Genomic DNA, 12,835 nt, shown 5'->3' on the forward strand with positions numbered 1-12,835 from the left:
AATAAATTGTAGCACACACAACGCAATTGCAAGTGGGTATGACTATGGCTATGTTTTTTCATTTGTGATCTCATGTACAACGAATTGGAGATAACCTCCGTGACGTGGTATGAATTATCATTTTTAGCCTAAAACCGTAAAGGCCTATACCGTACACATAAAATATAAGAATAAGTGAAGCCATATAACAACAGAGCTCAAAAGAAATTCTCTCTGTTATAACACGAACTCGTAGACCATGTAATCTTAAAGTTTAAAACAGATGCTCTTGTTTTCAAATTTCTTCTTTCTTTCTGACCACATTGTCTTGAATTTGTTTTCAAAAAAACCGTCCAAGTGTTGGCAGGTTTCACTTATTCCTGGCACCACCATTTCATCGGGCATTCCAATTTTCTGTCGAAGTATTCCAGTTATGAAAACGTCGTCTGTATTTATGCGCTTTGAAGTCAACGACGCTTCCCACAATTGTCTGATGACGCGAACGCTGGTTGTGTAGAATCCACCGAGGCAAAACTTGGGCCAGTTTGGCTCACTATAATCTTGTAGAGAAATAAAATTTTTGTGTTGTTTGTCCCGTATAGGATGGGATGATTCTCTTGTTTCGTAAGTGCAAATGATTGGAAATTCTGGCCACTTTTCCTCAGAAATTTTTGCAATGTTTTTATCAACGGCCTCCATTAATTTTACGAGATCAATCATCATATCATCATCACCGCTGGAGTAGAAATATTGATGAGGAAGCTTGTCTGAGGTCCACCGCATCCCCGATAACGTCTTGAAACCGACATCTCTGAAATCATTGAAGCATTGTTTATCAAATAGAAATCCATGATTTAGAAGATGCCAGGTAGAATATATGTGAGTGAAAAATAACACAAATTTCACTCACTGGTATGCGTCCGAAACGTCGACTTGCAATATATCTCCGTATCTGTCATATTCCTCGTCCAATAAAGCTTGAGTCGTTGCCTTTGCTTGACCAATCACAAAAACAATTTGGAAAGTGGCGCCATCGAGATGGCCTATAGAACCCCAGGTTTTACGAATCCATTCGCGACGTCTCCCGTAAGATGCAGCCGACTTGATGAAAATAATCATACTCCAAGATATGTTTTTTCCTGCGAGAATATACCAAGGTCAGTTTCAACGTCGTTTGATTTAAATATGTGTAATTCAGAATGTTGAAACTGCTTTTTAATTGCAGTATACTTGTCTTTGAGTAATTTATTCATATTAACGTACCAAGTAAACAGCTGCTTTTGTCGTTATTGGAATAAAACATTGGTTCTTTTAAAAACTTGTTCGACTTTGCGGAACTTGAAATTGTGCTATAAAGCGATTTATTGGAAGCGTAGGTTTTGTTCAAGGTTGTGACGTTTCTTGATTGCAACGTCATTTCCTTCTGCGTCGCTGCGTTGTTAACGGCTTCGAGATTATTTGACCTTTTACAACTTTGGCTGCAAATCAAAAACCATGGCTTATTGTTAAACGCAGCATGTGTAAGAAATATTTTTTACTTTTACACAAGATATTGAGTTAAGACAAGTCGATTCATTCGATTGAAACTTAGGTTTCTGTCTTTTGTTTTGAAATTCGAAAATGTTTCCGATATATACTTACTGTTGAAGCTTTACATAGCTGGCTTGCATGGTAAGCAGTAACAGAACCCAAATGACAAGCCCAAACAGAACAGCAAAATACTTAAAATTTTTGTTGTGACCGTCAAGAAATAGCATTTCTTTTCAAATTACAAGCTGAAGATATAGGAGTAAGATATATGGAAAAAGTAAAAATAAAATTTATTCGTGATATATTATGAATCGGAGTCGTAACTCTTTTCAGAGATGTTCGGTTCGAGTTCGGGTTGGGGCTTAAGTGTGAAACAAAACTGGTTCCAGATTTAGGCAAAAATTCATATTCACACTCTGCCACATTTTCGTCGTAAATTCACTTACACGAATGTGTATGCACTCAGCAGAGCGATTTAAACCTTTGCATAACGCAACAAGTAATGATGATAGTCAGAGAATGGCATCAAAATATAACCGAAGAAAAGGGGCAAACGCCCATCACTAAGTTGACTCTTTAATAGGCCTACCATATTTTCATCGCCAAAAAAGAGGACCATTTCGCCAGCAAGTACAATGCAAATAAAGTTTTACGTTTAAAGAATTTATCACATGTTTTTGGATAATTATACGCATATGCCCAAGTAATGTATTCGGCTTCAGAATCATTTCGTCCTTTTCTGAAACAAGGATAGGCCTACTTCTGCCGCAGTTCATCAGAAAACACAGTGTTCCTCTTTGGCATTATTGCTTAGCTTTATTTAGATTTTATGTTTGTCTAAATTAAAACAATTATAAGAAAAATGATTAGACCTCGTGCTGTCGCTGAAAAGTCATTTGACTTGACTTAGGCCTCATGCCGAAAAGTCACATAAATATATAATTCTGTTGAAAATTTAAGCAAGAAAACGCAAAATGCAAAAAAGGAGGACATTTGGGCATTTTTCAGTGTCCTCGGAGGACAATTCATTTTTCTTTAGAAAAGAGAACAAATCCTCCTAAAAGAGGATATATGGTAGCCCTACTCTTTAAGAGCTTCTTCACATAACCTATCATTGAAAATGTTAAACATTCGTCTGCTGATACGGATACAGCAAGGCGACATTAACCGTTGAAAGCGCTCTTCAGTGTATATAAGTCCTAAAATATACATTTTTATCAGCAGCAGCCAAGACTAAATTTGGTCGTTTCGGCTTAATGAGGGTGAGATCTGAAATATTTTTTTCACTTATCTTGCAATGGTTTTACATCTTTTCCTTTTCTTTAAATGCAGGGAATAATCTTTTAGTTTATTTAGATCTTTACAGTACTGTGATGATTTTAGCGCCACCGCACGTTGATTTTGTCCAACCTTTGGGCTAACCGCGTTAAGTATTTCTTAATTAGACATTGTGTTTATTACTGTGCGCTTGGTATGCAATTTTTGCTTATTTATGTCTGCTTGGAAAGCAACCTCGTCATTTGTTCGAAGTTGGGACCCTCAAGCGCCACAGCACTTCATCTCATTTTCACTTAACTAACACTGCGTGCCAGCTGTGTAGGTCTTTTGTGGTTGGAGCATGAGTCATGGTTTTCTTTTCCACTGCAACAAAGCAGATGAAAACTTATCAAAAGTTACTCCCCAAACCTGGATGCTTGTTCGTAATATATTCAGCTAACTTTACAGACAAGCGACTTTCTGACTCCTGTTTTTCATAACGACACGCCAACGTCTTCAGTTTCGCGTTTCCCCGCTTTAAACGGACAATCATGAAGTTGTAAACTGCCTCCTCGACATTAACCCATCTTACAAGTCAAGTTATAAATAAAATCAATTTAATCGGACGTCTTGAATAAATTAAAACGCTTTACGCATACAGCGTATTCCGATCCTAGTCACAATAGCACATACAGCATGGGAGGATCCTAGTCACAACCTTGAAAATAACCAACGGTTAGTTCAAGCGAGCAGTTTGAAATGGTCCGCTTGATTAATGATTAAATTTATAGAAGCAAGAAACGATTCTTGCTTTGAGTACAGGGATGGCTCAAAATACAGGATGACAACGAATAAATTATGAAAATGAATAAACAATGGACGGAAAACTGGATGAAGGGTTAACAACGGATAACAAAGGATGAAACAACACACTGAAATACGCGACTAAATCACAAACGCTATATACGCGATAGATTGCACACAACTCGGCATAGTGTAGTGTTATGTTGTCAAGTTTAAAACTTAAAAACTAACAACTCATACCGTGCAGTAAATGTCTAAATGGTGAATGTACCAATTAATAAAGTATATACATAAAAGTATTAAAATCAGACATTTTGTCACATACCGGTATTTAGTTGACAAAGTCATTTAGCGAGGCAAACCTGGTGATCAAATTTCGGTATGACTGTAACCTGCCATGCAGAAGTCGAGATTAAAGTTGGTCAACTGTGAATAACTTAATTCTTTAAAATAAATTGTAGCACACACAACGCAAGTGCAAGTGGGTATGGCTATGGCTATGTTTTTTCATTTGTGATTTCTTGTACAACGAATTGGAGATAACCTCCGTGACGTGTATGACTTATCCTTTTTAGCCTTAAACCCTAAACCAAGGGGTGTCCAACCCGTGGCCCGCGCGGTATTTTTCGATATGACTTATAGGCTATTACCAACTACTTGGCCTACGTAATTTATGGCGAACTTACATTCCGAGAAATTGGCATTTATTGTTTGTTTACTAATTTCTGACAGCCATGTGAAAAACTCGCTTCGCATTGCTACATCCTCCATCTCACCGAATATTGCCAAACTTGTTTGAGAAAAACAGTGCCAAACTTTACATTGAAATGTCGACGTGCAGTAACAACTTTGTTGAATTTACTATATCTTGGTATGTTTATTGTTCTTATAATTGCAAAAGAGGATAATTCATATTTCTAAGATTAGAATTTTGGTGTGAGGGTTTTAATTAGAAATTATTAGCAGTAAACATTCAAGTGGCCCGCGCAATCATTCGTAAATCGCATGTGGCCCTTTGGCCAAAAAGGTTGGACACTTCTGCCCTAAACCGTACACATAAAATATAAGAATAAGTGAAGCCATATAACAACAGAGCTCAAAAGAAATTGTGTCTGTTATAACACGAACTCGTAGATCATGTAATCTTAAGGTTTAAAAAAAATGCTCTTGTTTTCAAATTTCTTCTTTCTTTCTGACCATATTGTCTTGAATCTGTTTTCAATAAACCCGCCCAAATGTTGGCAGGTTTCACTTATTCCTGGCACCACCATTTCATCGGGCATTCCAATTTTCTGTCGAAGTATTCCAGTTATGAAAACGTCGTCTGTATTTATGCGCTTTGAAGTCAACGACGCTTCCCACAATTGTCTAATGACGCGAACGCTGGTTGTGTAGAATCCACCGAGGCAATACTTGGGCCAAAATGGCCAACGGTAATCTTTTTCTGAGATATAATTTTTTGATATCTTCCCGCGAATAGGCTTGCTTATAACCCAGCTTGTTTCGTAAGTGCAAATGATTGGGAATTCTGGCCACTTTTCCTCAGAAATTTTTGCAATGTTTTCATCAACGGCCTCTTTTAATTTTACGAGATCAATCATCATATCATCATCACCACTGGAGTAGAAATCTTTGAGGGGAAGCTTATCTGAGGTCCACTGCATCCCCGATAACGTCTTGAAACCGACATCTCTGTAATCGTGAAAATGGATTTTGACAAATACGTCTAATGGAGGAGATGAAATTAAAAGGAACACTGAACTGAAAAAACTGGTTTCCGTTTTCCCCAAAACCCAACTTTTTAATATGAGTTCATTCCGGATTAACTACTTATGGGTGTAGGTGAGTAGTATACCATACATCAGGGGCGGGCAACATACGGCCCGCGGGAACGTATCCGGCCCGCGACGGGATTTTGAGCTCCCCGCAGACAGTTTCCGGTCTTACATGATAAAACAGACATGGAGAGATAGCTGAACATTTTTTAGGAAAGGTCAACAAATTTCAAGTTTCTACAGTAAACAATGCAACTGTACGCCACGTTTTGCTGTGACTGTGTGCAAGAGAAGCCACACCTAGGGAAAATAGGGTTAAAGTTTACATTAAATACGATTTATTCCTTGCATAGGTGTTTAAATACACGATTACTGTTTCGATTCCGGGATCCGGCCCGCCAAGTACTTCATTTTCTCATATCAGGCCCGCCGACCGAAGAAGTTGCCCGCCCCTGCCATACATCTAAGCACATATTTCACTCACTGGTATGCGTCCGAAGCGTTGACTTGTAATATGTCTCCAAACCTGTTATATTCCTCGTCCAATAGAACTTGAGTCCTTGCATCCGCTTGACCAATCACAAAAACAGTTTGGAAAGTGGCGCCATCGAGATAGCCAATAGAACCCCAGGTGTTACGAATCCATTCGCGACGTCTCCCGTAAGATGCAGCCGACTTGATGAAAATAATCATGCTCCAGGATATGTTTTTTCCTGCGAAAATATACCAAGGCCAGTTTCACAATTTCAACCTCATTTGATTTATAAGTGTAATTCAGAATGTTGTAACTTGTTTAATTGCAGTAAACTTTTTTTTGAAAGTGTTAGTCATATTAACGTACCAAGTAAACAGCTGCTTTTGTCGTTATTGGAATAAAAATTTGGTTCTTTTAAAAACTTGTTCGACTTTGCGGAACTAGAAATTGTGCTATAAAGCGATTTATTGGAAGCGTAGGTTTTGTTCAAGGTTGTGACGTTTCTTGATTGCAACGTCATTTCCTTCTGCGTCGCTGTGTTGTTAACGGTTTCGAGATTATTTGACCTTTTACAACTTTGGCTGCAAATCAAAAGCCATGGCTTATTGTTAAACGCAGCATGTCTAAGAAATATTTTTTACTTTAACACAAGGTATTGAGTTAAGACAAGTCGATTCATTCGATTGAAACTTAGGTTTCTGTCTTTTGTTTTGAAATTCGAAAAAGTTTCCGATATATACTTACTGTTGCAGCTTTACATAGCTGGCTTGCATTGTAAGCAGTAGGATATTCCAAGTCACAAGCCCCAACACAACAGCAAAATATTTAAAAATTTTGTTGCGACCGACAAGAAATAGCATTTCTTTTCAAATTACAAACTGAAGATATAGGAGTAAGATATATGGATAAAGCAAAAATAAAATTATTTATGATATATTATGAATCGGAGTTGTAACTCTTTTCAGAGCTGTTCGGGTTCGGGTTCGGGCTTAAGTGTGAAACAAAACTGGTTCCAGATTTAGGCAAAAATTCATATTCACACTCTGCCACATTTTCGTCGTAAATTCACTTACACGAATGTGTATGCACTCAGCAGAGCGATTTAAACCTTTGCATAACGCAACAAGTAATGATGATAGTCAGAGAATGGCATCAAAATATAACCGAAGAAAAGGGGCAAACGCCCATCACTAAGTTGACTCTTTAATAGGCCTACCATATTTTCATCGCCAAAAAAGAGGACCATTTCGCCAGCAAGTACAATGCAAATAAAGTTTTACGTTTAAAGAATTTATCACATGTTTTTGGATAATTATACGCATATGCCCAAGTAATGTATTCGGCTTCAGAATCATTACGTCCTTTTCTGAAACAAGGATAGGCCTACTTCTGCCGCAGTTCATCAGAAAACACAGTGTTCCTCTTTGGCATTGTTGCTTAGCTTTATTTAGATTTTATGTTTGTCTAAATTAAAACAATGATAAGAAAAATGATTAGACCTCGTGCTGTCGCTGAAAATTCATTTGACTTGACTTAGGCCTCATGCCGAAAAGTCACATAAACATATAATTCTGTTGAAAATTTAAGCAAGAAAACGCAAAATGCAAAAAAGGAGGACATTTGGGCATTTTTCAGTGTCCTCAGAGGACAATTCATTTTTCTTTAGAAATGAGAACAAATCCTCCTAAAAGAGGATATATGGTAGCCCTACTCTTTAAGAGCTTCTTCACATAACCTATCATTGAAAATGTTAAACATTCTTCTGCTGATACAGATACAGCAAGGCGACCTTAACCGTTGAAAACGCTCTCCAGTGTATATAAGTCCTAAAATATACATTTTTATCAGCAGCAGCCTAGACTAAATTTGGTTGTTTCGGCTTAATGAGGGTGAGATCTGAAATATTTTATTCACTTATCTTGCAATGGTTTTACATCTTTTCCTTTTCTTTAAATGCAGGGAATAATCTTTTAGTTTATTTAGATCTTTACAGTACTGTGATGATTTTAGCGCCACCGCGCGTTGATTTTGTCCAACCTTTGGGCTAACCGCGTTAAGTATTTCTTAATTAGACATTGTGTTTATTACTGTGCGCTTGGTATGCACTTTTTGCTTATTTATGTCTGCTTGGAAAGCAACCTCGTCATTTGTTCGGAGTTGGGACCCTCAAGCGCCACAGCGCTTCATCTCATTTTCACTTAACTAACACTGCGTGCCAGCTGTAGGTCTTTTGTGGTTGGAGCCTGAGTCATGGTTTTCTTTTCCACTGCAACAAAGCAGATGCAAACTTATCAAAAGTTACTCCCCAAACTTGGATACTTGTTCGTAAAATTTTCAGCTAACTTTACAGACAAGCGACTTTCTGACTCCTGTTTTTCATAAAGTCATGCCAACGTCTTCAGTTTCGCGTTTCCCCGCTTCAAACGGACAATCATGAAGTTGTAAACTGCCTCCTCGACATTAACCCATCTTACAAGTCAAGTTATAAATAAAAACAATTTAATCGGACGTCTTGAATAAATAAAAACGCTTTACGCATACAGCGTATTCCGATCCTAGTCACAATAGCGCATACAGCATGGGAGGATCCTAGTCACAACCTTGAAAATAACCAACGGTTAGTTCAAGCGCGCAGTTTGAAATGGCTCGCTTGATTAATGATTAAATTTATAGAAGCAAGAAACGATTCTTGCTTAATTGAGTACAGGGATGGCTCGAAATACAGGATGACAACGAATAAATTATGAAAATGAATAAACAATTGACGGAAAACTGGATGAAGGGTTAACAACGGATAACAAAGGATGAAACAACACACTGAAATACGCGACTAAATCACAAACACTATATATGCGATAGATTGCACACAACTCGGCATAGTGTAGTGTTATGTATTCAAGTTTAAAACTTAAAAACTAACAATTCATACTGTGCAGTAAATGTCTAAATGGTGAATGTACCAATTATTAAAATATACACATAAAAGTATTAAAATCAGACATTTTGTCACATACCGGTATTTAGTTGACAAAGTCATTTAGCGAGGCAAACCTGGTGATCAATTTTCGGTATGACTGTAACCTGCCATGCAGAAGTCGAGATTAAAGTTGGTCAACCTTGATTAATTTAATTCTTTCAAATAAATTGTAGCACACACAACGCAAGTGCAAGTGCATATGGCTATGGTTATGTTCTTTCATTTGTGATTTCTTGTACAACGAATTGGAAATAACCTCCGTGACGTGTATGACTTATCCTTTTTAGCCTTAAACCCTAAACCAAGAGGTGTCCAACCCTTGGCCCGCGCGGTATTTTTCGATATGACTTATAGGCTATTACCAACTACTTGGCCTACGTAATTTATGGCGAACTTACATTCCGAGAAATTGGCATTTATTATTTCTTTACTAATTTCTGACAGCCATGTGAAAAACTCGCTTCGCATTGCTACATCCTCCATCTCACCGAATATTGCCAAACTTGTTTGAGAAAAACAGTGCCAAACTTTACAGTGAAATGTCGACGTGCAGTAACAACTTTGTTGAATTTACTATATCTTGGTATGTTTATTGTTCTTATAATTGCAAAAGAGGATAATTCATATTTCTAAGATTAGAATTTTGGTGTGAGGGTTTTAATTAGAAATTATTAGCAGTAAACATTCAAGTGGCCCGCGCAATCATTCGTAAATCGCATGTGGCCCTTTGGCCAAAAAGGTTGGACACTTCTGCCCTAAACCGTACACATAAAATATATGAATAAGTGAAGCTATATAACAACAGAGCTCAAAAGAAATTCTCTTTGTTATAACACGAACTCGTAGACCATGTAATCTTAAAGTTTAAAACAGATGCTCTTGTTTTCAAATTTCTTCTTTCTTTCTGACCACATTGTCTTGAATTTGTTTTCAAAAAACCCGCCCAAGTGTTGGCAGGTTTCACTTATTCCTGGCACCACCATTTCATCGGGCATTCCAATTTTCTGTCGAAGTATTCCAGTTATAAAAACGTCGTCTGTATTTATGCGCTTTGAAGTCAACGACGCTTCCCACAATTGTGTGATGACGCGAACGCTGGTTGTGTAGAATCCACCGAGGCAAAACTTGGGCCAAAATGGCCAACGGTAATCTTTTTCTGAGATATAATTTTTTGATAGCTTCCATCGAATAGGCTTGCTTTCAACCAAGGATGTTTCGAAAGTGCAAATGATTGGAAATTCTGGCCACTTTTCATCAGAAATTTTTGCAATGTTTTGATCAACGGCCTCCTTTACTTTAACGAGATCAATCATCATATCATCATCACCGCTGGAGTAGAAATATTGACGGGGAAGCTTGTCTGAGGTCCACTGCATCTCTGATAACGTCCGCAAACCGTCATCTCTGAAGTCGTTAATGCATTGTTTATTAAGTAGAAATCCATGATTTAGAAGTACAGTATACCACGTGGAATATGTGAATAAAAAATAACACATCTTTCACTCACAGGTATGCGTCTGAAGCGTCGACATGCCCTATGTCTCCGTATCTGCTATATTTCTCGTCCAATAGAGCTTGAGTAGTTGCCTTTGCTTGACCAATCACAAAAACAGTTTAAAATGTGGCGCCATCGAGATAGCCAATAGAACCCCAGGTTTTACGAATCCATTCGCAACGTCTCCCGTAGGATGCAGCCGAATTAATGAAAATATTCATGCTGATTATGCTATTCTGATCATGCTATTCTGATGAAGAGACGGATTTGTTCGACTATAGTTACCCTGCTTATGAAGAGAATTTTTACAATCGCTTAAAGAAGGAAAAGGCAACTGATGTTTGGCAGTACCTTAACGAAGACAGAAAAACATCTGAAACTTTGTGCGATTTTACTATTATTGTTACGAGTGAGGAATTTAGGGTGCATAAATGTGTGTTGGTGCCACATTCTGAATATTTCAAAACCCTTCTCTCATCAGATTTGCATGACAATTGTAAAAATTCAACAAACATTATCGGAATACCTGTTGATATCATGAAGATTATTGTTGATGGGCTTTACTCTGATGACGACTTATTAACCTGTGACAATGTTGGTGATGTGCTGGCAGCTGCAGATTTTCTACAAATTCCACTCATCAAAACAGAATGCACTGATTTTATTGTTGCCAACAGCAATGAAGACACACTCCTGGCAGACTGGATATTGTTGAACAAATACAATGCAATGTCTCAGAGCATTGCGCGAAGAGTCGATTTCAGCATCAATTTGTGTTCCAGCAATAAGATCAACGAGTTAGAATTTCATGACTTTGAATCATTTTTGGACTTGAAGGCCGATAACAATGGCATGGATCTGCTTAAATGTATTACCTCCTGGACTGAACACAGGAAAAATGAACGTAAGGAATATTTTCCTAAGTTGTTTGATCGAATTAAGCTGCAGCAACTTAAGACAAAATACTTGAATGAAGCTGAGAGGAGTAACAAGCTTGTGAAAGAGGACTATCCAGAGATCTTGGCAAAAATCAGTGAAATAAAACGGAGTCGTTTCACTGAAGATTGTAGCAGCAATCATATCGCTATCACGCTCAAGCGAGATGAGTTTGGACACCAATCAGAATATACAGTCTTTGATGCTACAGAAAAATCATTGTCGCAGATTATTTCGTCTGATACTGATTACCATCCCGTCTATTATCCCGGGAAGGAAAACTCTGTTGTGATTGTGCAGGGTGACAAACTGTTTGCAATAGGAGGAACTCGTCCACAAATCAGCAGATCTTCGACAGAATTTGGGTGCAATTGCATCCAAACAGCGTCTGTAACTAAATGGATTCGTTTGCGAGACTTAAGCGTTGGTAGGCGAAAATTTGGGTGCACAATCTTGGAGGGTTGCATTTATGTAGCGGGAGGGCTTGAGCACAACTCACGCTGGTTGTCCAGCGTCGAAGCTTATGACATTGATGACAAAATGTGGGTTTGGACACCAAGCATGTTGCAGAAACGAGAAGGTTTAACATTGGTCTCCTTCAATGGATGCCTCTACGCCATGGGTGGTACCCCCAACCAGTCACGGGTTCTGCGTTGTGTGGAATGCTATGATGGGGAAATCTGGAGTAGAATTGCGCCCATGAAGAAAACTCGAACAGATTTTGCTGCAGTAGTTCTTAACAATCACATTTATGCAATTGGTGGGAAAACCAGGGGCGACTCTACCACAGCATCGGTGGAGAAGTATGACCCATCAGCTAAAGTGTGGATCTATGTTGCCTCCATGCATAAGCCAAGATCTAATCATACCGCTTGTGTTTCTAACGGAAACATTTATGTAGTTAATTCAAAAGATCACTCTGATGTAGAAGTTTACGACTCTGTGAAGAATTGTTGGATGCTTCTGCAACTAGACAAGTGATGGTGATTTTTTTCTCACTAACTGGTATTAAATGTCCAGTTTTTAATTTTTGTTTTTTGACTCGAGCTCTTAAGTTTGAGTCTGTTAACATTTCCAAAATAATTTTCATTGCATCTTAATTTTATGATATCTCTTCGATAGACATCTTTTATACTGCCACTAGTCATTTATTTGGTTTTAGTTACTTCTATGATCTTGAATTTAGATTCACGCAATTCTTTCTTAGTCAACTTGTGATGCAGTTATAAAGTTACGCTTGTAAATATCTTGTTTGACATGGCATTTTTTCTATGTGGTGCACCTTCTTTTTCCATTTTCGTGATGTAGCATTTGTCAAAGAACGCACTGTAAACACAGTCCCTTTCAAAAGTTGTTCTAATATTATTGAATACAAACTGGTGAATTTTTAGTCTGCTAAGCAATCTAATCACTTCATACACAGCTGCTATCAGTTCCCTAATAAAATGTTTGAAGCGATACTAGCAGAAGTGTTCATAGATCATACTAACAAAATCATGCTACGTAATCCTGAGCACAGAGAAACGGTCATTCCATGCAAGTATCAGCTCGACGCAGCTTATCAAACCGATAGTTAAAGAAGCAAACCACCGTAACTTGAAACAACA

General features: G+C 37.9%; 3 protein-coding genes across 3 annotated transcripts; 1 reads left to right on the forward strand and 2 right to left on the reverse strand.

The window, feature by feature from the left end:
• Nucleotides 1–246: 246 nt before the first annotated feature.
• Nucleotides 247–6,355, reverse strand: LOC143462142 (uncharacterized). Its single transcript, XM_076960186.1, has 5 exons — nucleotides 5,830–6,355; nucleotides 4,768–5,262; nucleotides 1,243–1,457; nucleotides 890–1,118; nucleotides 247–790 (listed from the first exon to the last, which is right to left on the reverse strand). The coding sequence occupies exons 1-5, from the start codon at nucleotides 6,036–6,038 to the stop codon at nucleotides 247–249; spliced, it is 1,692 nt and encodes a 563-aa protein (XP_076816301.1). The 5' UTR covers nucleotides 6,039–6,355.
• Nucleotides 6,356–9,654: 3,299 nt separating this feature from the next.
• On the reverse strand, nucleotides 9,655–10,173 carry LOC143462146 (beta-1,3-galactosyltransferase brn-like). Its single transcript, XM_076960190.1, has one exon. It carries the CDS (start codon nucleotides 10,171–10,173, stop codon nucleotides 9,655–9,657), a length of 519 nt encoding a protein of 172 aa, XP_076816305.1.
• A 656-nt stretch (nucleotides 10,174–10,829) lies between these two features.
• LOC143462147 (kelch-like protein 41a) lies at nucleotides 10,830–12,209 on the forward strand. Its single transcript, XM_076960191.1, has one exon. It carries the CDS (start codon nucleotides 10,830–10,832, stop codon nucleotides 12,207–12,209), a length of 1,380 nt encoding a protein of 459 aa, XP_076816306.1.
• The last annotated feature ends 626 nt before the right edge of the window (nucleotides 12,210–12,835 follow it).

The sequence above is a fragment of the Clavelina lepadiformis genome, chromosome 6, assembly GCF_947623445.1.
Source record: "Clavelina lepadiformis chromosome 6, kaClaLepa1.1, whole genome shotgun sequence".
NCBI classification, from domain to species: domain Eukaryota; kingdom Metazoa; phylum Chordata; class Ascidiacea; order Aplousobranchia; family Clavelinidae; genus Clavelina; species Clavelina lepadiformis.